General features: G+C 42.1%; 1 protein-coding gene across 1 annotated transcript; it reads left to right on the top strand.

Annotated features, from left to right (window-relative positions):
• Nucleotides 1–27,330, top strand: LOC311037378 (KN motif and ankyrin repeat domain-containing protein 1-like). Its single transcript, XM_084046515.1, has 14 exons — nucleotides 1–134; nucleotides 747–1,118; nucleotides 2,398–2,686; nucleotides 3,787–5,562; nucleotides 5,936–6,079; nucleotides 7,740–7,862; nucleotides 10,110–10,218; nucleotides 13,519–13,680; nucleotides 13,927–14,014; nucleotides 16,547–16,766; nucleotides 23,229–23,371; nucleotides 24,316–24,516; nucleotides 25,083–25,181; nucleotides 25,794–27,330. The coding sequence occupies exons 2-14, from the start codon at nucleotides 972–974 to the stop codon at nucleotides 25,857–25,859; spliced, it is 3,567 nt and encodes a 1,188-aa protein (XP_083902641.1). The 5' UTR covers nucleotides 1–134; nucleotides 747–971; the 3' UTR covers nucleotides 25,860–27,330.

Consider the following 27,330-nt stretch of genomic DNA (forward strand, 5'->3'; position numbering starts at 1 on the left):
ATAGACTAGTTACTTCCTCCTGTGGGATATAGGCAAAGAGAGACTAGTAAAGAACTTGGGAAGTGAGACAAGTAAAGCTGTTGATGTTCTTGACAGAGCATTATTATCAAAGAGGAATACTATATTATGCTGAGGTAAGTTAAACCGCCTGGCTCTACGAGGGATGAAATGCAGAATTGTGATTGTACTTGCAGTACATTTTACTGACTGGGCTCTTGACAACATATCAGTTTTCAATTGATGATTTTGATGATGATTTTTTTTTAAATCTTTTTTTCTGGGCTTTTTTTTGCCTTTTATTGATAGGATAGTAGGTTGACAGGAAATCGGGGAGAGAAATGGGGAGTGACATGCAGCAAAGGCCGTCTGGATCGGGACTCGAACCCGCGACACGTTGTCAGGCTACATTGAAGCTTCAGGCTACTTTGGAGCCTTGATGATGATTTTTGACAGTTGAGCATATAGATAGTGAAGTTTCTAAAAGTTGATTTATGATGCAAATTTTTCATTAGCATTTACTGGATGCTATAGTTACATTAATACTTCATTTGATTGCTATCTGGTTTGAAATGTGAAGGTGCATATAATGTCTGTTTGTTATGGTTTTTATCAATGAATCATTGTTTTACACCATACCATCATGTAGAGCTCTCTTTTTATTTTCCATTCTGTTTCTGCCCCCTGCTGGCAAAAGTTTTTTTTTCTTCCAGCTATTAACTTTTAGTCATTCTCCTGACTCTTAACAGATCTCAGTGGAACCTACTTTGAAGAGTTCATCCTGAAGTGCGTGGACGATATCCTAAAACAACACCACCATTAAGCGACTAAGCTTCAAGAGAAGGACCAGCAATGAGGAAAAAACACAGAAAACACAGAAAACACAAAGTAGCTCTTCAGCAGGTGAATGGACGTCCTCAGACCTGTCCCTCCCATCAAGTAACAGTGATGACACAGTCACTCGACTCTTGGTCATGTCTTCTACGACCAGAGGTCGGCCACCTCTCCCTCCATCCCATAGTTCCTCCTCCATCGCCACAGCCTCCAGTAATGAGGGGCTCACAACATTGAAGCCCTCACCGTCAGTGACATCTCTGACATCGTCCAGACACAATCCTCAGGTAGGCTCGTCGCAATTATTACGTCATCGCCTGATTGCAGTTATTTCAGATAATCGCAATTATTTTTGCATAATTGACAGAATCCTGTCCATTCATCTGTACAAATTAATCTGTTGAAAAATGTTGAAAATAGCCGATCTACGACTTCACAATCTACAGGCTTGTAGAATGGCTGTTTCTACTATCTTTGAACATTTTTTAAAGAATAAAAGTAATACATATAAGGCCTGTTTTGACCATAGTACATTTACTTTGATTATTGCTACTGGTCATTGTCAGTCATTTCTTTGTATTTTTAGGTTATTTGTCATATCTGCCATGTGCAATTTATATTTATAGTACAAAGCCTTAACCAATTTAGACCTTAACCTTTCAATACGGGATAGCATCTGTGCCACATTAGTTGTTGCTATAGACGGGTTTCCTGTTAGTAAACATGAGAGGATATGACCGCGCAGAGGAGGGGTAAGCCTATAGAGAATTATGGCTATCTAACTCCCGAAAACAACAACAGAGTGAACGGCGTAACAATTCGTTTCCCCCGAGCATGCGCAGATTGCGCATTCTGCTCTGTGATGACGTCGCGCGGAAATCCGTCTATATATAGAGCAACATCATTGTTTAAAAAAAAAAAAGTAATACAAATTTGAAGTTTTTAGGCATTGTTAGAATCGGTCTTAGGTCTAAATGGGTTAAGGCAAACAGAAATTAAAATATTATTCATACATTCCAATGTTCAGTGGTGGAAGAAGTACTCAGATATTTTACTTTAAGTAAAAGTAGCAATATCACAATATGAAAATACTCTGATACAAGTAAAAGACCTGTATTCAAAATGTTACTTGATTAAAGTATTGGCATCAAAATATACTTAAAGTACCACAAGTTAAAGTACTAAAATGTCTGAAAATAGCATATGTATAAAATAGGGCTGAAGTGGCTAATGTATGTTTTATAATAGAATTCTTTATATCTGCAAAGGTACTAGTAAGTAAAGTTTGCAAATAAATGTAGTGGAGTAAAAGTACAATATTTGGAACCGAGATGTAGTGGTGTAGAAGTAAAAGTATTGGAAATTGGAAATACTCAAGTAAAGTACAAATACCTCAAAATTGTACATAAGTACAGTACTTGAGTAAATGTGCTTAGTTACTTTCCACCACTGCCAATGTTCAAAGCCAAATACACAATTAACTCATTAATATTGATGGCAATCGTTTCTATGACAGTTGATCGTCAACTAATTACTTCCTTCATCCTGACAACCCCCTGTCCTCAGGTGGAAAAGACCCTTGTGGAGACTCGAAGGCGCTTGGAGCAGGAGAGGCCTCAGCCGGAGCCCCGTCCGCGCCGACGGCTGGCCAGCTTCGGAGGGGTGGGATGTACGGGGTCCCTGTCTCCCTTCACCGGCCTGGGCGCCTACAACCAGAACAACAATGGAAACAAGCCTGGTGGTCCTGGAGGAGGCGAGCTGTCCGTCCACCTCAGCTCCTCCCTGGGAAGCCGAGGCAGCACGGGGTCCCTGAGGATCAGCCCGCAGAGCTCCGGACGATCCACCCCGCTCACAGGTCAGTGGAGCTCAATCTCAACAGTATTCTGAAAAACGTATGTTTCTATATCAGTGGTGCTCAATCTTTTTCATGTCAAGGACCCCCAAAATTATATGTATTTGGCTGCAGACCCCCATCAAAATATTTTGTTCCAGGGACCCCCCAGAAGCAAAGATTTGAGTTAAAAATGTTCGCTTTAAAAATATATATATTCAAAGATTTGCACACATTTTCACGATTTTTCAAAAATAGCAGATCTACAAGCTCGTAGCGCGGCACTCGGTGCCGCGCTATGAGCTTGTATATCTGCTATTTTTGAATAGCCCAAAGTGTAAAATAATGCTTTTTAGCTCAAATCTAAAAATGACACAGTTCCAGGTCTTAATGGGTTAAAGTAACTAAGTACATTTACTCAAAGTACTGTATTCAACCCATTTAGACCTGAGGCCGATTCTAAAAAGCCTTCTCATCCTGACCTAAGTTTTCTGAAAAACCTCAAGTCTTTATTTAAACATTTCAAAATGTTTGATGTTGAACAGCTAATTTGACACAGAGGTGTTCCCGGCTTGAAAGGTATAACAACGTATACTGTAGGTGTTCCAGGTCTAAATGGGCTAAGCACAATTTCCAAGGTACTTTTACTTTACTTGAGTATTTCCATTTCTTGACACTTTATACTTCTATTCCACTACATTGCAGGGGCAAATATTGTTCTTTTTACTCCACTACATTTATTTGAGAGCTTTAATTACTTTGCATATTTCGATTATTAATAATTAATACAATTATTAATAAAAACACTAAACGTTTTGAAAACAGCCAATCTACAAGCTCACAACGCGTCGCTGTGAGCTTGTAGATCGGCTGTTTTCCAGTAGCCTAAGTATAAAATTGTGCTTGTTGGTTAATGATCAATAATTATAGTTCAGTAAAATGATATATATGATTCATAATGAGTACTTTTGCCACTTTAAGTATATTTTGATGCCAGTACTTTTGTCCTTTTACTCAAGTAAAATACAGGCCTTTTACTTGTAACTGAGTATTTGTATATGTTGTGGTATTGGTACTTTTACTTAAGTAAAATCTCTGAGTAGTAATACTTCTTTTCCACACAGGTCTCGGCCCCACACATTTGCAGCACGTCCGCGACCAGATGGTGGTGGCTCTGCAGAGGCTGAAGGAGCTGGAGGAACAGGTGAAGACCATCCCCGTTCTGCAGGTGAAGATCGCCGTCCTGCAGGAGGAGAAGAGGCAGATGGCGTCCCAGTTCAAGAACCAGAACGAGTGGGACCTGAGCGACGCGTTCCGGAAGAGAGCCTACAGCACGGGGAGTCCCGAGTGCTTCCAGAAGGTCTCCGAGACCGAGAACGAGGTCAACACCGATGCAGGACTGCAGAGCGTGATGGGGCTAGGTGCCTGTTCCGGGCTCAAGGAGTTCAAGCAGCTGAGCGAAGAGATGCAAGCCCTGGAGCGGACCATCAAAGGTGGACGTTTACTACCGCGGCACGGACAATTATACAGCACGCCTCACGGCAAATCCGTGAAGTCAGTTGCCGTTGGCACAGAGGAAGACGTGTTTGTCCTTTCCAAGCCATCGAGGGGAAACCAAGATGCCTCTGTGGGCACCGAACTGATAGAGACGAGATCCGTTGCAACGCGCGTGTCGGAGGTCAACCTCGGATCTATCGCTGAAGGGGACGCGGAACCCGACGACCAGCAGGGAGTCGTCGCCATCCTGCAGGAGAGAATCTGTCAGCTGGAAGCGGAGCTGAAGGAAGCGGCCCTGCAGACGGAAATGAGCCGTCTGAAGCTGGAGCTTCAGGCCGCGGGGGCGAGGAACCGCGTCGACAAGGCCTCCACCGCCAAGCCCTCGACCGAGAGCGCAAGCTGCGAGGCTAAGGTCCACACCAGGAGCCAAGGGGTGGGCAACCACACGGTGCTCCTGGACGCCAGCACGGGAGGCAGCGCTGAGGTGAAGGTTTGCACCGTGGGGGTCAGCTGTAGGCCTGAGCTCCACAGTGTGAGCACGGGCCCAGACGAGCCTATGAGCCACTGGGAGGTCAGGCCGCACGTGGGAAACAGGGACCAGTGTGTCGGCACGCACGTAGATACCAGCACCAAAGCGGTGGAGACGGTGATGGAGGTGTGTGAGGCAGGCACCAACACTGACGTGAGAATGCAAAGTCTGGGATGTGGGAAAGAAGGGGTCGAGTATCGCTCAGTGGCTTGTGGGGACTGTTCAGTCGACGTGACTGTTGTTGAAGCAAAGCAAGTGGTTTCTCATGGCATGGCCACAGATCCGGTCATAGGAGTGAATCTGGGCATCATGGCCTCGCCTCAGACGGCCTCGCAGCGCACCAACACGGAACTCAACTCTGTGTCCCGCTTTACCAGCACCAGCCACGCCTTCAGCACCAACTCCAGCACTAATACTGTGCTCAATACGCAAGAGAAGCACACCAACACCGCTCAGGCCGTCACCAGGACGGTGTCTGTGGGCGGCAGGGTCCAGGATGTCCAAGGTGCTCCAGAGACACGTTCGGTCGGCGTGGGAACCACAGCCTGGGCAGGTGGCGCTTTAAAACAACGACCGGCGTCGGTGGCCAAGGCAGCAACCCGAGACGCAGGAGTCGGAATGACTAACATAAAGGAAAACTTCCTGGTTGGACTGAAAACACGCAACATGGCCTGCGGACCGTCTCATTTACCCGACCCCAACAGAACGAGGAGTGTTGGTGTAGGAGAGGGGAAGATACGAGACCTGTCCAACCCGTCCCAGACACCTGCCCAGACGTCCCAGGACGCCATACAGTCCAAGTGGGACGCAGAGCTCAACCTGTACATAGAGAGGATGCAGAGGCTGCTAAAGGAGCAACAAGATGTACCCCAAGGTTATTAGAGCTTTGAGATGTGTTAGTGTTTATTTTTAAAGTGAGCTTGCTAGTTTTGTTTAACTATTTTTTCAGTGTATTTTTTGTTTTAGACAGGTGAGAGATTAAAAAAGGTCTGTGACATTATGTGGTTGTTTTTCAGTATTTGTGAACATTTAAGAAGAAGTTTAAAACAGGGCTTAAAACTGGCACAGCTAAATGACATATGAAAAATATTGACAATAATAAAACTAAAGACTCTATGATTTTAATTATCGGTTTTCGTAAAGCCTCATTTCGATCATTTTTTTCAGGTAATATATGTTGTCAATTCTACTTATCTACTTATTTTGTGAGTTTTAGTTGACTACAATAACTCTGGTATTACCCACAGAGAGCTACTGTGAGCTGGGGAAAGCGTTCATCCAACAGCAAAGCAGAAACATCACCCCCAAGCTGGTCAGCACCTTGTCCAGCATCAACACAGCCATGAGACACAGAGAAACAGGGGTGCACCTACCAGAGTCACAACCTGAAGGTTAGAGAAACGGTGGTCCATCTTCCAGAGTCACTACCTGAATTTTAGAGAAACAGTGATCCACCTACCAGAGTCTCAATCTGAAGGTTAGAGAAACAGTGGTCCATCTTACAGTTGATTTAGTCGACTCAAATGTATTTTGCCGGAGCCTTGATGGCGTTGTAATGGCTGATTTTACACTTGGTTGCATGCTGAAAATAGCAGATAGCAGATCTACAAGCTCACAACGCGTCGCGCTGCGACGCGTTGTGAGCTTGTAGATCTGCTATTTTCAGAGCGCAACACCTGAACATAAAATGACTTGTCTTTTAGTTCTACTGGATCTCTTCTCCACTAGTCCCTCACTAAAAATTTTGTCTAGTTTTTGTTTGTTGACGAAATTGTCAATATATTTAGTCTTTGTTTTAGTCATCGTAGCTTAGTTTTCGTTTTTTGTCAGTGAAAAAAGGTAGTCGACGAACATTTTCCGTCATAGTTTTAGTCGACGAAATCAACACTGGTCCATCTGCCAGAGTCACTACCTGAAGTTTAGAAGAACAGTGTTCTTCTCATCAGTGATGGAAGAAGTACTTCCACATGTTTTATTCACGTAAAAGTATCAATACTGCAATGTAGAAATACTCTGTTAGGGTGCGGTCACACCGAACTTTAATTCTGTCTATGCGGGCGGATTCCGCCAATGCTTTTCAATGGGAACGGAGCGGTTTGTTGCTATTCTAATTTCAGTGTGACTGCACCCTTGCAAGTACAATTCCAGTATTCAAAATGTACTTGAGTAAAAGTACCACAAGTAAAAGTACTCATTTGTGCAGAATGTATACAAAATGTATATGAAAATGGCCAACGCATTGTGAGCTTGTAGATATGCTATTTTCAAATGACCGAAAAATATAGGGCTGAAGTGGTTGTTTGTTTTGTGATAATCTAAATCTGCAAAGTAACTAGTAATTAAAGCTGAAAAATATTTTTTTTGTGGATTAAAAAGTACAATATTTGCCTCTGAGATGTAGTGGAGTAGAACTGAAAGTACTGAAATGTTTAAATACTGAAGAAAGTTAAAAAAAAATACCTCCAAATTGTACTTAAGCACAGTACTTGAGTAAATGTACTTAGTTACTTTACACCACTGGTTCTCATATCCTCGCTGTTGGGTGGAAACCTTATATGTCCAAAACCATTACTTTTCAGGAAATGGGGGGGGGGGGGACCTGTGTTCCAATGGATCCAATGTAGTTATTAGTCACAAGCTCTTGTTAATATTTATAAAACCCACAGACAGGCTTAACCGCTTTCAACCTGGCATGTCTAGTTTTTTTCTGGCATGTCATTATTATTATTTCTTTTTTCCCCACATTTCTTTTCTTCCAAAAATAGCTAAAATAGCAGATCTAAAAAGCTCACAACTCATTACATGGCCTTGCATTGTGAGCTTGTAGAAGTGGCGAAGTACGAAGTATAAATAGAGGGCATTCATTTGTGAAAAAGCTAAAAGATTAAATATTGCAGATACAAGATTTCTGCAACTTTCGTAAATCGTCTCTGTCGGGTGGAAATGTCCAAAAGTGTTACTTTTCAGGATTCAAATAAAAACATATCAAAAGTAGCAGATCTACAAGCTCAAATGAAATGTATTTTATTTTATTGCTGTTCTCTGTTGCAGACTATAGGCAGCAGGTTCAGTCCATGTCATGTCCCCCGAACGAGGTCAGTCACCTGGGATGTAATGATTCAGAGGTCAAACGAAAAATCCAAATGATAGAACAGCATGCATCTGTTCTTCAAGGTAAACTCTCTCTGTGTGTGTGTGTGTGTGTGTGTGTGTGTGTGTGTGTGTGTGTGTGTGTGTGTGTGTGTGTGTGTGTGTGTGTGTGTGTGTGTGTGTGTGTGTGTGTGTGTGTGTGTCCAAGATTTGCTGACTGTACTTTGTTTTTTACAGCACCTTGTAATATTTGTCCTTGTATTGCATCTCTTATGTGGACATAAATAAATTATTAGTGTGTGTGTGCGTGCGTGCGTGCGTGTGTGTGTGTGTGCGTGTGTGTGGCTGCGAGGCACACAAATGACCCCCAAAATAATTGCCAAAGCAAGATTTTGATGATAATATAAGATGCATATTAAAAAGTAATAACAATAAAGAACTTCAAGTATACTAGGTTAGTTATCTTTTAAAGCGAACATTTTTAACTCTGATCTGTGCTTCTGGGGGTCCCTGGAACAACATATTTTGAGATGGGGGTCCGCGGACAAATACATAATCATTTTGGGGGTCCTTGACGTGGAAAAGTTGGAGCCCAACTGATATAGCAACATACTGTTCGGATTTAGAAAACATTTTTAGATACGTATTTGGCCCGCGGACCCCCATCTCAAAATGGTTTGTTCCAGGGACCCCCCCCCCCCCAGAAGCAAGGATTTGAGTTACAAATGTTCGCTTTAAATATATATATATTCAAAGATTTGCACAAATTTGAGTTCGATTTTTCAAAAAATAGCAGATCTACAAGCTCATTGCCAAATAAATCTATAAAATGACACAGATGCGTTCCCCGGTCCTAATTGATTAAAAATATGTTCTGGATTGTAGCTTTAAACTGGTAGGAATTGGAAGAAGTATCTCTCCTTGGCTTGGCTTTGAGTTGATCTTTGAGGCGTACACTTGCAATGTTTGGAATGATGTCGGGTTTTGGAAAGCACACATATTGCACTACATAGCAGTTTGTGGCTTCAGACGGCCTAAAATTGACTTGGTTTTCTGGAATGTCTGTGTGAAAGAATGTTTTTTTCATAATGAGGCTGTCATATATATTCATAACAAAGCTTGAAGCAAAGCCCACAAATTATTATGAATTATAAGCTAACTAAATCCTCCAGTCATGTTACATCTGAGGTTGTGGAATAGATATTAAATATGATATAAATAGATACCCTTCATTATATTGGTATTGTGGGATGGATGTATGCAAGGATAATGAAGGCTTGTGTTCCATGGTTGTCTTTAGACAGACAATGGTGGATTAAGTTACTCGGATTTTCTTTACTTATGTAAAAGTAGCAATATCACAATGTAGAAATACTCATGTATTAACATTTTTACTTGAGTAAAAGTACCAAAGGTAAAAGTTGTTTTTGAAAAGTAAAACAAAAAATAGATGAAGTTTTGGGCTTCATTGGTTATAGTATGTTTTGTAGTAATAATCAAAATCTGCAATGTTTTCAAACAATTGTAGCGTAGTAAAAAGTGCAATATTTGCCACTGAGATGTAGTGGAGAACGTGTACTTAAATAGAGTACGTAAATTGTCCTTGTAAACTTTCCACCACACTGTATTCAATACTATAAATAGGTACCCTTCAAATGTCACATTGCATTGGTATTGTGTGGTATATTATGCAAGGATAATGTGTTCCATGTTTGTCTTCAGTGGTGGAAAGTAACCAAGTACATTTACTCAAGTTAAAGTACTGTACATACGTAAAAGTTTGAGGTACTTTCACTTTACTGGTATTTCCCATTTTCAATACTCCACTACATCTCAGAGGCAAATATTGTACTTTTTACCCCACCACAATTATTTGAAAACTTTAAGTTACTAGTTATTTTGTAGATTTTCATTATTATTACAAAACATATATTAATCACTTCAGCCCTATTTAAACTTTGGCTATTTGTCGATCTACAAGCTCATAAGACGTCGCTTTGCGACGAGTTTTGAGCATGTAGATCGGCTATTTTCAAAAGATTTTAATACATGTTATACATATGATAGTGATACCTTGTGAAACATTCTGCATGAGTACTTTTACTTTCGGTACTTTAAGTACATTTCGATGCCAATACGTTTGTACTTTTAATCAAGTAAATGTACGAATACAGGACTTTTACTTGAAACAGAGCATTTCTGCATTGCGTTATCGATACTTTTACTTAAAGTAAAGAAAATGTGAGTACTTCTTCCACCACTGATTGGTATTGTGTGGTGTGTGTTATGCAAGGATAATAATGAGTCTTGTGTTGCATGCTTGTCTCGTAGACAGGCCTGCTAATGCCTGCATGCTGCGGTCCATCATGAAGAAGAGAGATGGAGAGCAAGGCTGCAGCAGCAACAGGAAGAGCTTAAAGTTTATGGGCGTGACCGCAGGGTAAGAATCACATGTCGTTGCTGTCGGGCAGAAAACTCTTATCTCCATATTCCATAACCTTTTGTGTTTTTTTTCGTAAAATGAACGCCTTACTTGATCACGCTATACAGTGTCACACAAAAGCATCAAAAGTAGCTGATCCGCTAGATCAGGGGTCTTCAACAGTGGGTCCGGAACCCCTAGGGGGTCCTCAGAGTTACTGCAGGGGGGCCGCCAAATCTTTGTGATTTTTACATTAATCACTTCAACCAAGCATCCCTATTCTGAGGAGAACTTTAGCCAAAAATAGCAGATCTACAAGCACACAACGTTGTGCGCTTGTAGATCTTGCTATTTTCGGCAAAGAGGTTTGGTGTAGGGGGAAAAAAGAGCAGACCAAGTACAGAGTGGGTCAAGTTTACTTAGTATGGACGGTTTATGTGGTTAAAAGTCTGAAAACACATTAAAATAAATCCAACACTGATGACAGTGCTGTCAAACAAGTCTATGAAGCTATCTATGAAATCTATGAAAAGATTATATTCTATACAATATATATATATTGACGGTATCCCGGGAGCAGTATGGGTTAGCGCCCCATGCTGTGTCTTCCGTGAGGAAGAATCCCAACAAACCCGCGGTGAGCCCTTTAGGAGGGCCATTCCATTCCAGCGTACCGCAAGCAGAGCTAATACCATTAGACGGCCCAATCTAGTGGTATCGGCCCAAGGAACCATCACGCCAGAAGGAAATGTTTGGATCGGGATGGTACAGAGGATCTGGTACAGCGCTCAGGTCCTGGACCTGGTGAGACGAAGGAGGAGCCCGGCCAGGAGACAACCCACAGAGCCTAGTCCCTCCACGTGCCAGAGCCTCTCCCGAGTCCCGGCAGAGTACTTCCGGAGAAGCGGACTGAGTGGCCCTGTCTTTCCCTATAGGACTGACCGTGGGTGCTACTGGGACGTAAGTTGGGGCTTGATCAACCCTGGCTGGGTCACCTGGGCGAGGGTGTATGTTGTATGTTGCGAGACCCGAAACACCCTATGACCCCAGGCTACAACACTGATGATGCGTCCCAGTTGCATCCATGTGATGTATTTCTTTATTAGTTATTCTATTTATAGTGGCTCATAGGAATTTATAGACTACGTGACAACCAGGAATAGTTTGGTGACCACAGGAGAGACTGTTGACAGCCGGAATGTAGACGGTATCCCGGGAGCAGTATGGGTTAGCGCCCCATGCTGTGTCTTCCGTGAGGAAGAATCCCAACAAACCCGCGGTGAGCCCTTTAGGAGGGCCATTCCATTCCAGCGTACCGCAAGCAGAGCTAATACCATTAGACGGCCCAATCTAGTGGTATCGGCCCAAGGAACCATCACGCCAGAAGGAAATGTTTGGATCGGGATGGTACAGAGGATCTGGTACAGCGCTCAGGTCCTGGACCTGGTGAGACGAAGGAGGAGCCCGGCCAGGAGACAACCCACAGAGCCTAGTCCCTCCACGTGCCAGAGCCTCTCCCGAGTCCCGGCAGAGTACTTCCGGAGAAGCGGACTGAGTGGCCCTGTCTTTCCCTATAGGACTGACCGTGGGTGCTACTGGGACGTAAGTTGGGGCTTGATCAACCCTGGCTGGGTCACCTGGGCGAGGGTGTATGTTGTATGTTGCGAGACCCGAAACACCCTATGACCCCAGGCTACAACACTGATGATGCGTCCCAGTTGCATCCATGTGATGTATTTCTTTATTAGTTATTCTATTTATAGTGGCTCATAGGAATTTATAGACTACGTGACAACCAGGAATAGTTTGGTGACCACAGGAGAGACTGTTGACAGCCGGAATGTAGACGGTATCCCGGGAGCAGTATGGGTTAGCGCCCCATGCTGTGTCTTCCGTGAGGAAGAATCCCAACAAACCCGCGGTGAGCCCTTTAGGAGGGCCATTCCATTCCAGCGTACCGCAAGCAGAGCTAATACCATTAGACGGCCCAATCTAGTGGTATCGGCCCAAGGAACCATCACGCCAGAAGGAAATGTTTGGATCGGGATGGTACAGAGGATCTGGTACAGCGCTCAGGTCCTGGACCTGGTGAGACGAAGGAGGAGCCCGGCCAGGAGACAACCCACAGAGCCTAGTCCCTCCACGTGCCAGAGCCTCTCCCGAGTCCCGGCAGAGTACTTCCGGAGAAGCGGACTGAGTGGCCCTGTCTTTCCCTATAGGACTGACCGTGGGTGCTACTGGGACGTAAGTTGGGGCTTGATCAACCCTGGCTGGGTCACCTGGGCGAGGGTGTATGTTGTATGTTGCGAGACCCGAAACACCCTATGACCCCAGGCTACAACACTGATGATGCGTCCCAGTTGCATCCATGTGATGTATTTCTTTATTTATTTATTATTATTGGGGGTCCCTGCTTTCTCTCTCTCTCAGCCAAGGGGTCCTTGGCCTGAAAACGTTGAAGACCCCTGCGCTAGATCGAAACGTGGTGCGAAGGGACGCGTTTCGAGCTTGTAGATCTGCAACTTTTGCTGCTTTTGAATTTGAATCCTGAAAAGTAACAAGTCTTGGACAAATGAGGTTTCCACCCGGCAGAAACAATGTCCAACTTCTTTTTCTATGTTTACACAGACTGCTGAAATGATGATGGCCATGTCCACTTGTGATTCGTTTCGCTGCATTTCGTATTGTAGGTTCTTTGTATTGGAACAACGATTTCCACTGGTGGGCCTTGAGGATATTGCAAGTGGGCGCCCAAATAATTGGCAAAACACTATGATTTTGTTGATAATACTGTATAACATTAATTTAAACAAATTATTGTAAAAGAAAAAAAAAATCACGGTACTTCTTTCTCTAAAACCTTGATTGCAATTAGTTTTCATTGCGATACCGATAAATAGTAACTTAAAGTATACTACGTTAGTTCCATTGCTCTGAGTCAGAACACTATCGATTGATTTGCAGAGAAAAACTAAGAAGCCAACCAGGTGCTCAGAGGAGATACAAAGTTTAAACAGTATACTGATGGTGCTACTAGGCCCTGATCCAGAAAAGATTGGGAACTGCTGTATGTAGAATTATAGAATATGATGGTGTGGCCTGGGGCCGCAGAGTGACGGTCCAGGCACCCTAGGCTGCAATGCCAGCCTGACAGCGTGTCGCGGGTTCGACTCCCGTTCCCGACGACCTTTGCTGCGTGTCACCCCCCCCCCCATCTCTCCCTATTTCCTGTCAGCCTACTTTCCCTATCCTTCTCTAAATAAAGGCATAAAAAGCCACAAAAAAATCTTTAAAAATAATTTGATGGTGTGTTTCCAGGTTAGATCCTGTGTCAGCATCATGTGGGTCTTCCAGCTGCGAGGACACAGCTGCCACAGAAGAGGACTGGAATCGGAGTAAAAAATGGAGGGACGTCCCGGGCCTCCCGTCTCATCTAGGACCAGCGGGGCAGGGCAAAGCTGCTTCCAATGCACAGCCAAAGTAGGAGTCTGCTACAAGCTTTTAAATGTTTCTTATTGTTATTTTTTAAAATATATTCTTGAGCTTTTCTGCCTTTATTGGATGGACTGGGTTTGCTGATTGGATATTTAGGTTCTGGTGTGGAGGACAATCCAGAATGATGAAACGCAGTGTGTTTGTTCAGTGTTTGGCAGGTGTGTGGTTTGTGAGAAGGTTTGGGATATTGTGCATAATATATAATAACCAGTAACTCTTTATTCCTATAAGGTTTAAATTAAGTGAGAAGATGATTTCTGCGTGTCACGCCTTAAAGACCCACCTGAACGATGACACAGCGTTATCCTCCAGGGAACTAGTAAGTTTCACTGCTTTTTATCTTTTCTCCTCATCTTATAATGTCTTATATTTGTCTTTTCAATGCTGACACTTTGGCCAGGTCTTGCTCGATACGAAGAACTTTAATCTAAAGTGATTATTATGGTAAAATAATGGTTGAATAAAATTACGAGAGTCCAGAAAGATCTATTTCTGTGTTTTGAGGAATATAGGAACACAGAGGATATTGTAATTGTATGTACATAATGTACTGTAGGAAATGGGGTGTAAGTGATGAAAGTAAGCCTGCCCTATGTGGCCCATAGGGCAGGAGCCTATGTGTTCTGTTTCTGTAGTACATCCCCCCCAGCCATGATGTAGAAGTACACCCCCTGGACATGACGTTAGTATGTCGCAGGGACTTAACCCAAATCCAACCCTTGATGCTGAGTGCCAAGCAGGGAGGCATTGTGAACTATGTTTTTAATCGTCTTTGGTGTGAGTTCGATGCCGGAGCATCGAACTCCCACCTCCCAATCTCAGGGCAGACACTCTAACCACAAGGCCACTGAGCAGGTGTAAGTGATAAGGTTTTAGTTTAAAAGTTAAAGCTCTATCTGATAGTAATCGTTGCTATAGAGTGTTTGTTCAGTAACAGGGGGTCTCCCTGTCTCTCAGCTCTTTAGCTCCATCTCTCCCACCAAGATCTTACAGCAGCTTCAATTATGTTGTGTTCACTTTTTTTTATTTCATCACTTCCAATTTAACTTTTTGTACAAATGTAACCGGTTACATTTGTACAGTGGTGTAAAGTAACTAAGCACATTTAATCAAGTACTGTACTTTGAGTATTTATTTACTTTACTGGAGTATTTCCAATTTACAGTACTTTCACATCTACTCCACTACATCTCAGAGGCAAATATTATACTTTTACTCCACTACAAATATTTGAAAACTTTAATTACTGGTTACTTTGTAGATTATTATTACAAAACATACATTACCCACTTCAGCCCTATATACATTTTGTTGTAGATCTGCGATTTTTATACGTTTGAAAACTTAAAATAATAAAAAAAAATAATGATTAGCCTACTTTTGGTACTTTAAGTATATTTTGATGCCAATACTTTTGTACTTTTACTCAAGGCCATTTTTAATTCCGGACTTTCACAAAGTATTTCCACTGTACATTGCAGTATTGATACTTTTACTTAAGTAAAACAAATTGGAGTGCTTTTTCCACCACTGCATTTATACCCCTGTCAGAGTTAAACGAACACTGAGGATTTTACAGTGTAGATGGGTGGGCGTGTGTTGTGAGGAAGGGTGTGTTCAAGAATGTAATATAAAAAGACAGCATGGTATTGGACATACTGCGTATATATATAGCCCAGCTAGATGCAGACTCTATAATTTTCCTGGACCTTTTTCTCGAACAAAAAGTCAAGTCTGAGGAACTTCCTTATTGTTGTGTTTTTGTCTGGTGACACACGCCCTCCCCTGCCAGCACGCATTCAACCACTTAAACCCTATACTTTTGTTGAGCGGGGTCCCTCAGGGCTCTACACTGGTGTCTCTTCTGTTTTCGCTCTACATTAGATATCTGCTGAATAAAACGCATCCCATTGTGACGTGTTGTGAGCTTGTAGATCGGTTGATTTCGAATAGATGAAGCTCAATGTATGTTTTGTGATGATAATAATCTAAATCTGCAAAGGAACTTGTAACTAAAGTTTTCTAATGATTGTTTTGAAGTAAAAAAGTATGTTTGACTCTGAGATGTGGTGGAGGAGAATGATGGACATACTCAAGTACCTAAAAATATTCCTTTGTACAGTACTTTAGTAAATGTACTTAATTACTTTCCTCCACTGTTAACGAGGGGGGTGCAATTGTATTTAAAAGTACTCTCACTTACATAAACATTATATGTACTGTACACTACATTGTTCATATTACTATCAAGCTACAGGTACAGTAGAGGTTATAAAGATGCTTATGAAGAATGCTGTTTATGGATAAACTATACAAATCATTAAGATCCTCACCCTTACCAGTGTCTGTGCTCTTTAAATGGTTTGTTCACATGCCCATAATTATAACATGGCTATTCAAATTGCTCTGTACACTCTGAATTATAGCAATTTACAAAGCGGGCTCTGACAAAGATGGCTTTTTTTGTGTGTGTGTGTGTGTGTGTGTGTGTGTGTGTGTGTGTGTGTGTGTGTGTGTGTGTGTGTGTGTGTGTGTGTGTGTGTGTGTGTGTGTGTGTGTGTGTGTGTGTGTGTGTGTGTGTGTGTGTGCGTGCGTGCGTGCGTGCGTGCGTGCGTGCGTGCGTGCGTGCGTGCGTGCGTGCGTGCGTGCGTGCGCTCTCGTGTAATCGTAATATCGTATCATGGTATGTTTTTTCAGGTGGTTTTAATCACTTAAGCCTTATTTTATTCTTAAAACAATTGTCAAACGCTGTTGAAAATCAATAATAATATTGAGGTATTTTGGTCCAAAAATATCACGCTATTTAGATTTTGCCCACATGCAGCCCCACCATGTTGTGTATCGTCCTTAGCGTTCCTGCCTGCACACGCTGCAGCAGGAGTGGTTCCGGGTGTCCAGCCAGAAGGCGGCGGTGCGGGCGCTGGTGGAGGACTACATGTCTGCCTTCAGGCTCATCTCTCCCTCTGTCCTGCAGCATGTAGCCAACATGGCCGACGGCAATGGGAACACCGCTCTGCACTACAGCGTGTCTCACTCCAACTTTCACATCGTCAAGAACATCCTCGATGCCGGTAATAACACACCCTCCTCCAGCCAGGGCACTTCAGCATTCTGATACAGTGGTTCTCAAACCTTTAAATTTCAAAATTACATAGTATTTTCTATCAATTACACACCCCATGAAGTCTTGAATTCATGGATATTTTTTGTTTTTTTGTCACATTCCTGAGCCAATAATTTGATGACCGGGTCATCGGTCATTAGGAGACTCAGTAGAAGTCTCTTTGAGTCTCCTATTAGACTCCGCCGGTCATCAAATTATTGGCCATGAATGAATGAATTCAAGGCTTCATGGGTCGTGTAATTGATAGAAAATAAGTCATTTTGTGGGTGAACTACTCCTTTAACTCTGACAGTATACAAATGGACCTTGTTGGGTCCACTTGGTTCCATTTGTATACTGTCAGAGTTACAGACTCGTAAGGGTCCATTTAGAACCCCCTCAAGGAACCCAGAAAGTCCCTGGACCACACTTTGAGAACCACTGTTCCAATCTAATAATACTTAATTGTATCATTTATTTCCTCATTGTAGACATTTCTTTTTGCCAGACCCAAGGGGTCGGCCTACATGAGGCTTTGTCCCCCTTTCGTCCATACATGGGCATAAAAGTCTGTCTTTTTTTCGTCTCCCTTTCGTCCATACATGGGCATGAAAGGGACCTCTGAATTTCGTCCCCTTTTCGCCCATACATGGGCATAAAAGGGAATTTATTCTGGGTCTGGCAGAACCAGGTCTCCTGGTCTTGTTTAAACACAGTAACAGTTTTAGCGAAAGGAAGATTTATTTTATTTTATTGAATGAATCATTGATGCATTATATGTCATCATAGTTGGTGCATCCAGCAATGACAATATATTCTGCATATTCTGTACCAATCAACATGCTCACAGCTATCTTCGGTGAAGAGATTTCGAGGGGGAAAAGAGGGAGCTATTACAGACCCCTGGGGTCAACTAAGTATAATAGTGTTTAAAACTTTAAGTGGTTAATCCATCTTTGGCGTGGTACAGCTTTAGTTTGCACTGATTGGTCAGCTACCATATAATCCCTTGGGAATATATGTCTTTCTTTAGCCTATGCTGATTGGTGGTCACTGGTCACCAACCATATAACCCCTGGGGAGGATACAGCTTTGGCTTGTGCTAATTGGTCAGTCGCTGTATAACCCCAAGGGAAGATAAGGCAGATGATCAGTCAGCGCAAGCTTATCAACATCTTGGTCCTTTTAATAATCTCCTCACCCAGGGCAAATGTGGTAAATATATATATTATGGCTGACACGACAGCTGAACAATTGACACAACAAAAGGTGTATCTACTCTACTCTTATGTTTTTCTTCGTACCATCGCCAAAATCAAGCTGTTTCTCTCTTTCAAAGAACCCTAGGAACAGGGCCGTGTTTATGCACAGGCAATGTAGGCACATGCCTATGTCTTGTCGGGGGGGGGGGGGGGGGGGGGGGGGGGGGGAAAAATGCCCCCGCAAATTATTATTATTATTTTTTAAACCATTTTTTTTTTTTCTTTCAATTAAATAACATAAGCCTAACCTAACCCTAACCCTAACCCTAAAACCGAAATAAAGTAACAAAGAAACGCCAAAAAACGGCCACAATCCGCGAAATAACCGCAAAATGTCACGCGCGCGCGCATGGGTCGCACACATGCACGCGCGCGCATGCATGTGCGCTGGGGGGGGGGGGGGGGGCGAAAACTGTCCGTTGCCTAGGTCGCATTTTGACATTAACACGGCCCTGCCTAGGAAGCCATCCTCACCCTTATATCCTCCAGCATGGACTACTGCAACACCCTGTAAGGGGATTGTCAGTTTACCCTGTTCCACCTACAACTGTCCAAAACGCTGCAGCCACCTGACAGGTACCCAGACGAGGGACCATCCTTGGCCTGGCCGCTCTCCACTGGCTGCCAGTACGGTTTAGAATCAATTGTTGATATTCTACTGATGGTTTGGAAAGTTCTAAATGGGTTTCCCCCCTCCTACATTGTTGACCTTTTAACCCCTCCTCCTACTGTACTCCTAATGTCCCTCAGGTCAGCTGACTTAGACTGGGAGCTTGTAGATCGGCTACTGTAGAACTAAACTTAGACTGCATTACCCTCCACTGAATCTTTGAACCACTTAAACGCTCTAGTCTTATAGTGAGATGGACCTGAGTTGCAAGTGTAATTAGACTGCTTTTGCCTAACATAGACGATCTACAAGCTCATAGCGTGTTGTGTTGCAACTTGCAACGCTTATAGATCTGCTATTTTGGCTACGGTAACACAACAAGATCTGCCATTTTGGCTAATGTTCCTCCCAGAATATGTATGGATGTTGGGGTTCAAGTTTTTAAGTCCACTCTCTCTTTTATTCACTAGCCCTTGGATCCCCCTAATCATTAGGGCCTAAGGTGTCTGATTGTATTGTTCCTATGGATGATTGGTTGTGGTTTTATGACTGGTTGTTTAGCTGAAAGTCTGAGTTGTCTTGTTGCTTATGTCTATGGCTCCTGTATTTATGATTCATTATTAGATCCTGGTCTGAACAGTGCTTTGGTTGAGAGTCGTTTTTACACATTTGACTTTGATATTGATGACGTCAGAGGGGACCTCCATATTTGGGACAGACTGACGTACTCTGATGGGATCAGAGGTACTCTGATCAGATCCCATAGCCTGGAGGGACAGTCAGTGTGATTATACATTCACACATACAGTACACACAAAAACAGTTGTCGTTGACGGATTTGAAGAATATTCAAAGGGCCGAATATATCGTTATTCTGCTGTGGGAGGATGAATTTTCCCTGGAGCTTTATTTCTCAGTCACCCACTTTCCCCTCGTGGAGGGGGTGTGAGGAGTTGGACAGGATTGCTTCCAGCTTCCTCCCCCTTGCCTTGAGCCTGGAGGAGATGGTAATACTGATACTGTTAAAGGAGTAGTTCACCCAGAACATGACTTATTTTCTATCAATTACACACCCCATGAAGCGTTGAATTCATGGAGATTTGTTTTTTTTTGTCGGGCTCCGAAGCCGATAATTTGATGACCGGCGAAGTCTCTAGTAGGAGACTTGCAGAGTGTCCTACAGACCGATGACCCGGTCATCAAAGTATTGGTTTAGGATTAGGAATGCAAAAAAAAAAAAAAAAAGCATCAATTCAATGCTTCACGGGGTGTGTAATTGATGGAAAATAAGTAATGTTTTGGGTGAACTACTCCTTTAATAACAGCCTATTAGCTGTGCCTGATTGGCCAGCCCAACCTGTCAGAATTAGCTGCCAATTGGCCACGCTTTGCGTGACGTCCGTGCCGCTGATATATCAATATAAGGGGTCGTGTTTGCACCACGACAGCATTCTTGTACATTCTTGTAGAGAGCAAGAAGACTTGAAGAATTCACATTAATCCACCGCGGGGCCTGGTGTGAGAGATGTTGCGCTGGACTGTGTCCCTGAAAACACAACCAAAGAAGTACTATCATGCTGCTGTGGCAGTGGGACACAAGGTGTATTCCTTTGGGGGGAAGGGTTGTACCAATACCTACAACAACGTGGGTCAGATCGACGTGCACGAATTCAACACAGTGTCTTTGCGCTGGAGGAAGTTGGCCCTGGGGACAAGCGGAAACGGTCCCCCTTACATGTGCTGGGGTCACACGTCGGTGCTGATAGAAGATCAGTACCGACAGAAGATCGTCTACATCTGGGGAGGGGTCACCTTCACGGTGGGCTACTGCAACGACCTGTATGCGTTCGACGTCAACAACCACAGATGGTTCAAGCCCAGGGTTTGTGGGGCTGTTCCGGGAGCGAGGCGGCTCCACTCAGCCTGTGTCTTGGAGAACATCATGTATATCTTTGGAGGTTTCAGCCTGCAGATTGGATGGTCTAATGACATGTACAAGTTGGACACCGCCACGATGGTCTGGTCTTTTATTACCGCCACATACACTCCGTCGCCCGTTTCGGAATGTCACTCTGCCACCATCATCGGGAAAAAGATGTTTGTATTTGGGGGTTATGCGGACGAGGCCTACTACAACAACATCAGAGTGTTTGACACGGAGACAAACTGCTGGCTGATGAGCATGCCTTCGTCACAGCTTCTCCCGGAAGGACGCGAGGATCATTCGGCTTTTGCCTACAATGGAGAGCTGTACATATTTGGTGGTAACTCACGTCTGGACCGGACCTTCAATGACCTGTGGAAATTCAGTCCGACGACCTTCTCCTGGAAGATAGTCGAGCCCAAGGGGAAAGCCCCGTCTCGGATGACCAGCATGTGCTGTTGCAAGGTGGAAGATCGTGTCATCCTCTTTGGAGGATACAGATACACACCGGATGACCTGTATATCTTAGACTTGAGTCCTAGTCTGAAGACGTTATGCAAGCTAGCAGTTAGTCAGTATGGTCTGGAGCAGTCAGGACTCCCGCACGACGTCAGGTGGGAACTGGCAGCCATGGAGGAGCCATTTCCAAGAGCCATTGCCATCGACTAGTTTTGATTACGAGGAACAATCCTTGATTCTTAGAAGCTGAAAAAGGTATTTGAAAGAATGCATGACATCAGATATCACATGGTGGGAAAACAAGATTTTGCGTGCAATTCTAAATAACTAGTTTTTTTTTACTAGTTTTTTTTATATTTTTCAGTTAAGAAATGTATTTTTTCCCTTTCACTTTTAACCTTAGTTGAAGTAGTATTTTACAGCAGGATGGGGGGAGAAGGAGGCAGTCTATTATGTATTAAACGTACAGTATTTCTTTTGTTATTATTGATTATTTCTAGGCTTGAGTTCTTGATATCTACAGATAACTTTCAATTGAATAATAATGTACAGCACGCGCGCGCGCGTGCGCGCACACACACACACACACACACACACACACACACACACACACACACACACACACACACACACACACACACACACACACACACACACACACACACACAGACATGCTGTATCTCCATGGTTCCCAACCTGTGTTGTCTGTTTGGAAGTAGTGTATCATTTTAAATAATAGTCTTAAGAGACAAGAAGGTGGCCGCACTCAATGGTAGATAAAGTGCCAATACTTTGGACGCAGAGTAAAAAGAAACCATCGTTTCGGCAGGTAACTGCCTTCTTCATACCCTGAAAAGGGCAGTTACTTGCCTGGCACCACCACTAGGACTTGGACCCCCCCCCCCACAATCCTAAACAGAAAAACTACAGCTTATTTTTCACGACTTTGAAAATGAATGAATACTTTAGAATCATTCTAATTTGGCTGGGTGTGTTTATATAAACTTTGAATGCATAATACTGCTTATTATGCATTATTACTCATACTGGGTTAGGGTACTTCCTGTTTATGGGCTCTTTAATGTTGATTTAAAGGGCAAGACCACTTTGGTAGAGGTTTGGGTTGTGTATTTACTTTGCCATGATGTAACTCCAAAGGTGGACAAGAAATCAAAAATAATTGCTCCATTGATTAGAAATTGATAATTCAAAATATGCTCCTCATTGACTTACATTGTACGCTGAAACAGCTCTCAAAGTCACTATTTTAGCACATAAACGAACACAATCAAAGCTAATTCAGACAATATAGAACACCACCAAACCCAGTACTGTTTGTTTTTTTAATAAAAATGTTAACTTCCTGCTGATTTTACTATTTGAAGATCCGGATCCGGATCCACGGATCCAGTCTGGGTTTTCTTCTTAATAGAAATAGCAAAATCAACAGGAAGTTAACATTTTTATTAAAAAAACAAACAGTACTGGGTTTGGTGATGTTCTATATTGTCTGAATCAACTTTGTTTGTGTTTGTTTATGTGCTAAAAGAGTGACTTTGAGAGCTGTTTTACCGTACAATGTAAGTCAATGAGGAGCATATTTTGAATGATCAATTTCTAATCAATGGAGCAATTTTTTTTTGATTTCTTGTCCACCTTTGGAGTTACATAATGGCAAAGTAAATACACAACCCAAACCTCTACCAAAGTGGTCTTGCCCTTTAAGCAATGAGCACTGTTCATCTGTACACAACATAACCAGCATCTTCCTAAACACGTACTGTACTAAGCATTGTTGACAAATAAACGACGTAATTAGGATCTCCTGTAGGAGACCTAACTAAAATAATATAATTTAGTTACAAGTAAAGAACATATAGGAGGAGATGAGGTTTAGTCAGAAGAGGTGAGTTTTATTAATTCCCGTAACCACTCAAACCATATACTTAGTTGAACGTTGTCCCCCAGGGCTCTATACTAGGCCCCCCTCACTTTCTCCCTCTACAGTCTGCACCAAAATGTATCTCTTCGCTATTTTTGCCGAATGTTCACCATAGAATTTATGTGGTGAAATCAGATTTGTGGTAGTGCTTTACGCCATTCTCCTTCAACTATCTGGCTTTCTTTGTACGTTTTGTTAACTGTATTCATCCTGTCTTGCTGTCATCATCATAGAGGTGTGTAACGTGAACCAGCAGAACCAGGCAGGCTACACACCCATCATGCTGGCCGCTCTGGCAGCTGTAGAATCCCCAGAAGACATGGGGGTGGTGGAGGAGCTCTTCAGGAGAGGAGACGTCAACGCCAAGGCCAGTCAGGTTAGTCCTCAAGACGGCATTGTCATTTTTAATCTCAAGGGACCCTCTGTTTGATATGCCATTAGGCCACGGACCCCCATTTTATTTAGTTTTTTCTCTGGGACGGCCCAATCTACACCGTTACAAAAGTGCTTTAAAAAAGTGATTTTTAAAATCACTGTTAAAATAACAGGGATCTTCCCTGTCTCTCCAGCTCTTTAGTAAACAGAAAATACACTTTCAGGACAAGATACCAATTTCATCGAATCAGGAGAGAGAACTCAGCTAGTTGGGTTTGAGAACAACACTTCCGCATTCCAGTTCGGGCAGGATTAACCAATTAAAACCGTAAAATTAATTTTAGATTTTAGCGTTGGCTATTCAAAAATAGCAGATCTGCTATTTTTGAACATTTTAGAAAATTCTTGCAAGTGTTTGAAGGTTAAGGCTGTTCTTATTTTATTTCTATTTGTGTTTCTTTTCAAAATGTATGCGACTTAAGATGCTATGTATACTCGCCCCTGGGCTTTTGTCTAAAAATCGGAATAAAAATATTTTGAAAAGAAAAAGTTCCCTGGCACAAAGCTCCCTGGCACAAACCTTTGTCAGATGGGGGGTCTGCGGCCAAATACATATCATTTTGGGGGTCCTTGGCACAAAAACTTTTGAAAACTACTGATTTGTAATGTGTTTTAACTGGATGTTGCAAAATGATGTGAAGAGGGTTGGCTACTCGTCACGTCAAATGTTGCAATATCTGACCAAAGCATCAATGTGTACATAAAACAACCAAAAACTTGTGAGACAAATTTAGAAATGGAACACTATAAAAATTGAAAATCTTCTCTCTCTTGATTGGTTAAAACAAAAATGTCCCGGATTGCAGCTTTTAAAATTTTGCTTCATACATGAGTGCAAGTATGTAATTTTTTTTACCCGTTTATTGTCTTTTTCGCCGGCGGCAGGCCGGTCAGACGGCTCTCATGCTGGCAGTGAGCCATGGCAGAATGGACATGGTGCAGGCGCTGCTGGCACAGGGGGCAGAGGTCAACCTTCAGGACGACGAGGGCTCCACGGCACTGATGTGTGCCAGCGAGCACGGCCACGCCGACCTCGTCAAGCTGCTGCTGGCGCAGCCTGGCTGCAACGCCACGCTCAGTGACAGTGTGAGTCATTCCTGCCATATATCATCTGTAGCCTCTTTGGGCCTGTCATGGCTAGGGTTGGGAAAACAGTTCTCAAATTCTTTACTTAAGTAACAGTACCAATACTGGAATATAGAAATACTCTGTAAAAATACAAAAGTATTGGCATCAAAATGTACTTAAAGTACCAAAAGTAAAAGTACTAAAATGTTTGAAAATAGCAGATCTACTGTACAAGCTCGAGGTATAAAAATAGGGCCAAAGTGGTTAATGTATGTTTCATAATATCACAATTTATATCTGAAAAGTAACTAGTAACTAAAGTTTTCAAATCATTGTAGTGGAGTAAAAAGTACATATTTGCCTCTGTGATGTAGTGGAGTAGAAGTAAAAGTACTGAAAATGGGAAATACTCCAGTAAAGTAAAAAATCCTCAAAAGTGTACTTCGGTACAGTACTTGAGTAAATGTACTTGTTCAGCTACTTTACACCATTGCAGTATTGACACTTTTACTTAAAGTAAACAATTTGAGTAATTTTTCCACCACAGCAATATATTGTATTGATTGTTTATTTATTTTACATAGGATGAAAGCACTGCCCTGTCGATTGCATTGGAGGCTGGGCACAAAGACATCGCAGTTCTTCTCTACGCACATGTCAACTTCTCCAAAGGACAGCACGGGGTTCGTGACTGAACTGATACACATTTTCAATAACATACTGTATACTTACCTCCCAATTTATTTCTGTCACATTAACCCTTCCATTGTGTTAGGGTAATTTCTCACCCGTTTTCAAGTTTAAATAAGTAAAAAGTACCCTTTTTTACCTTCGGTATATGTGTACATTTTGACCACCACAGTTTAGACTATTTTTTAATAATATTAACATTTTTTTAAAGTAAAAAAAACTAAAACAAGTATTTTATTTTTGGAAGTGTGTTCTAATATTATATCATATATTATAGCTAGATAACCTCATTATCCATTGTCTTCATTATAGGAAATGTAATGAGTGAATTTTAACATTTTCATAATTAAAAACAAGCTATATTGAAAGATGAAACACTAACCCTAACCCAAAATAATATTTTTAAAAGTGTTTACATGGATATGAATGCATAACACGTCAGCTATGAGGTGGGGGTGGGGGGGGGGGGGGGGTAATTGAGTATTTTGGGCTGAGTTAAATCACAGGTCACATTTGACCCGCTAACACCAAAAGTTTCAGCAGGTACACACAATGCAAGGGTTAATATGATATTAATGTGACTGTTTTCCTCTTTCTCCCTGTAGGGACCAGCACGTCTCGGTGGCAGATCTCTCCCTTTATGCTCTGGTGAAAGAAGCATCTTTGAATAGAAGTCATATTCCACAACCTTGTGACCTTACATTGCTGCCATAATGACCCAAAATGCCATACCATATAGCATGGGTCTTCAACAGGAGGTCCGTGACCCCTAGGGGGTCCTCAGAGTTACTACAGGGGGGCCGCCAAATCTTTGTGAGATCGGAGAGTTTTTTTTTCATTTAATTTTAAGAACCACTTGAACCCTGGCATCCCTATTCTGCGGAGAACATTGGCCAAAAATAGCCGAGCTTGTAAATCGGCTATTTTCGACAAAAAGGTTTGGTGTAGAGTGGGGAAAAAGAGCAGACCAAGTACAGAGCCAAATGTCAAGCTAAGGATTGAGGTTTTAAGTTTAAATGTCTGAGAATACACATTAACATGAATCCAGCATATTAATAGAAAACATAAACATAATTTACACGTCAAACAAGTCTATAAAACTATCTATAAAAAGGGGTCCTTTGCCTGAAAAACTTTGAAGAACCCTGCTATATAGTATTTTAAGAGGATGTGAATTTCTATATCTCATTTTGCTGACCACATTCCAAGTGTTCGACTAAAGGAATATAGTACATATGTCTGTTGTACCAGTCGGCATGATTCTTTGTCCTAAACAGCATCTTGCAATATTCCTACAGTATATCCTGGATTATACTGCAGTAATTAGTGATGAAACACTGACTGTAGTGAAAAAAAGGAAAACGCTAATAGATTTGTGAGCTATACAGCAGCACTGTTAAATCCACCATTTGTAAATTATGTCAAAATATAGAGAAAAGTGATTTTTAAAGAATTACTGATACTAACTCTGTATTCAATAAAACAGATTGTCATGTTGTAGAAGTATCTGCAATAATTAGATGCTTCTTTCATAATCACATTAGACATGATTGTTTAAATACAGTCAATCTTGACACCGGGGACAAAATGAGTTCCACTGAGTGATGTATTGTTTAAAATTAACAATTATTGCACACATGTATTACTTTTAGTAATGCCACCCTGGCAGTTTTGCATATTTTCTTGTTCTATAATATTCTTAATAATGATGGAAAATCCCTATAACCATTTAATGATAAAAATATAAAACAAGAAATGGCTTTACTATCAGGTAGAAAGAGGACCTCAGCCTTGTTTGTACATTATTATTATTACAATTATGTTTGTATTTATTTTGTTATGTTACAGCTTTTGTTTATAGTTGTATTCACTTTGGCTCAATGTGACAATCACACGAATACTCATGACATTTCCTACTAAAAGCTAGATAAAGTAAATCAAATTAATAGAAAAAATGTTTGACACAAAACATGATGTTTTATTCAGACAGTGTGGCCTTACTTGCTTTTTTTTCTCCTTCTTTTGCTACAGATGTGATAATAAATAAAATCCTGACGTTTGGCATAATTTGTCAAATTGAGTTTGTCCATTACATGAGCCTTTGGTGCCATCTACTGGCCATGTGCAAATACAATGACTTTG

Source organism: Gymnoscopelus microlampas, assembly GCF_963454915.1.
Source record: "Gymnoscopelus microlampas genome assembly, chromosome: 21".
Taxonomy (NCBI): Eukaryota; Metazoa; Chordata; class Actinopteri; order Myctophiformes; family Myctophidae; genus Gymnoscopelus; species Gymnoscopelus microlampas.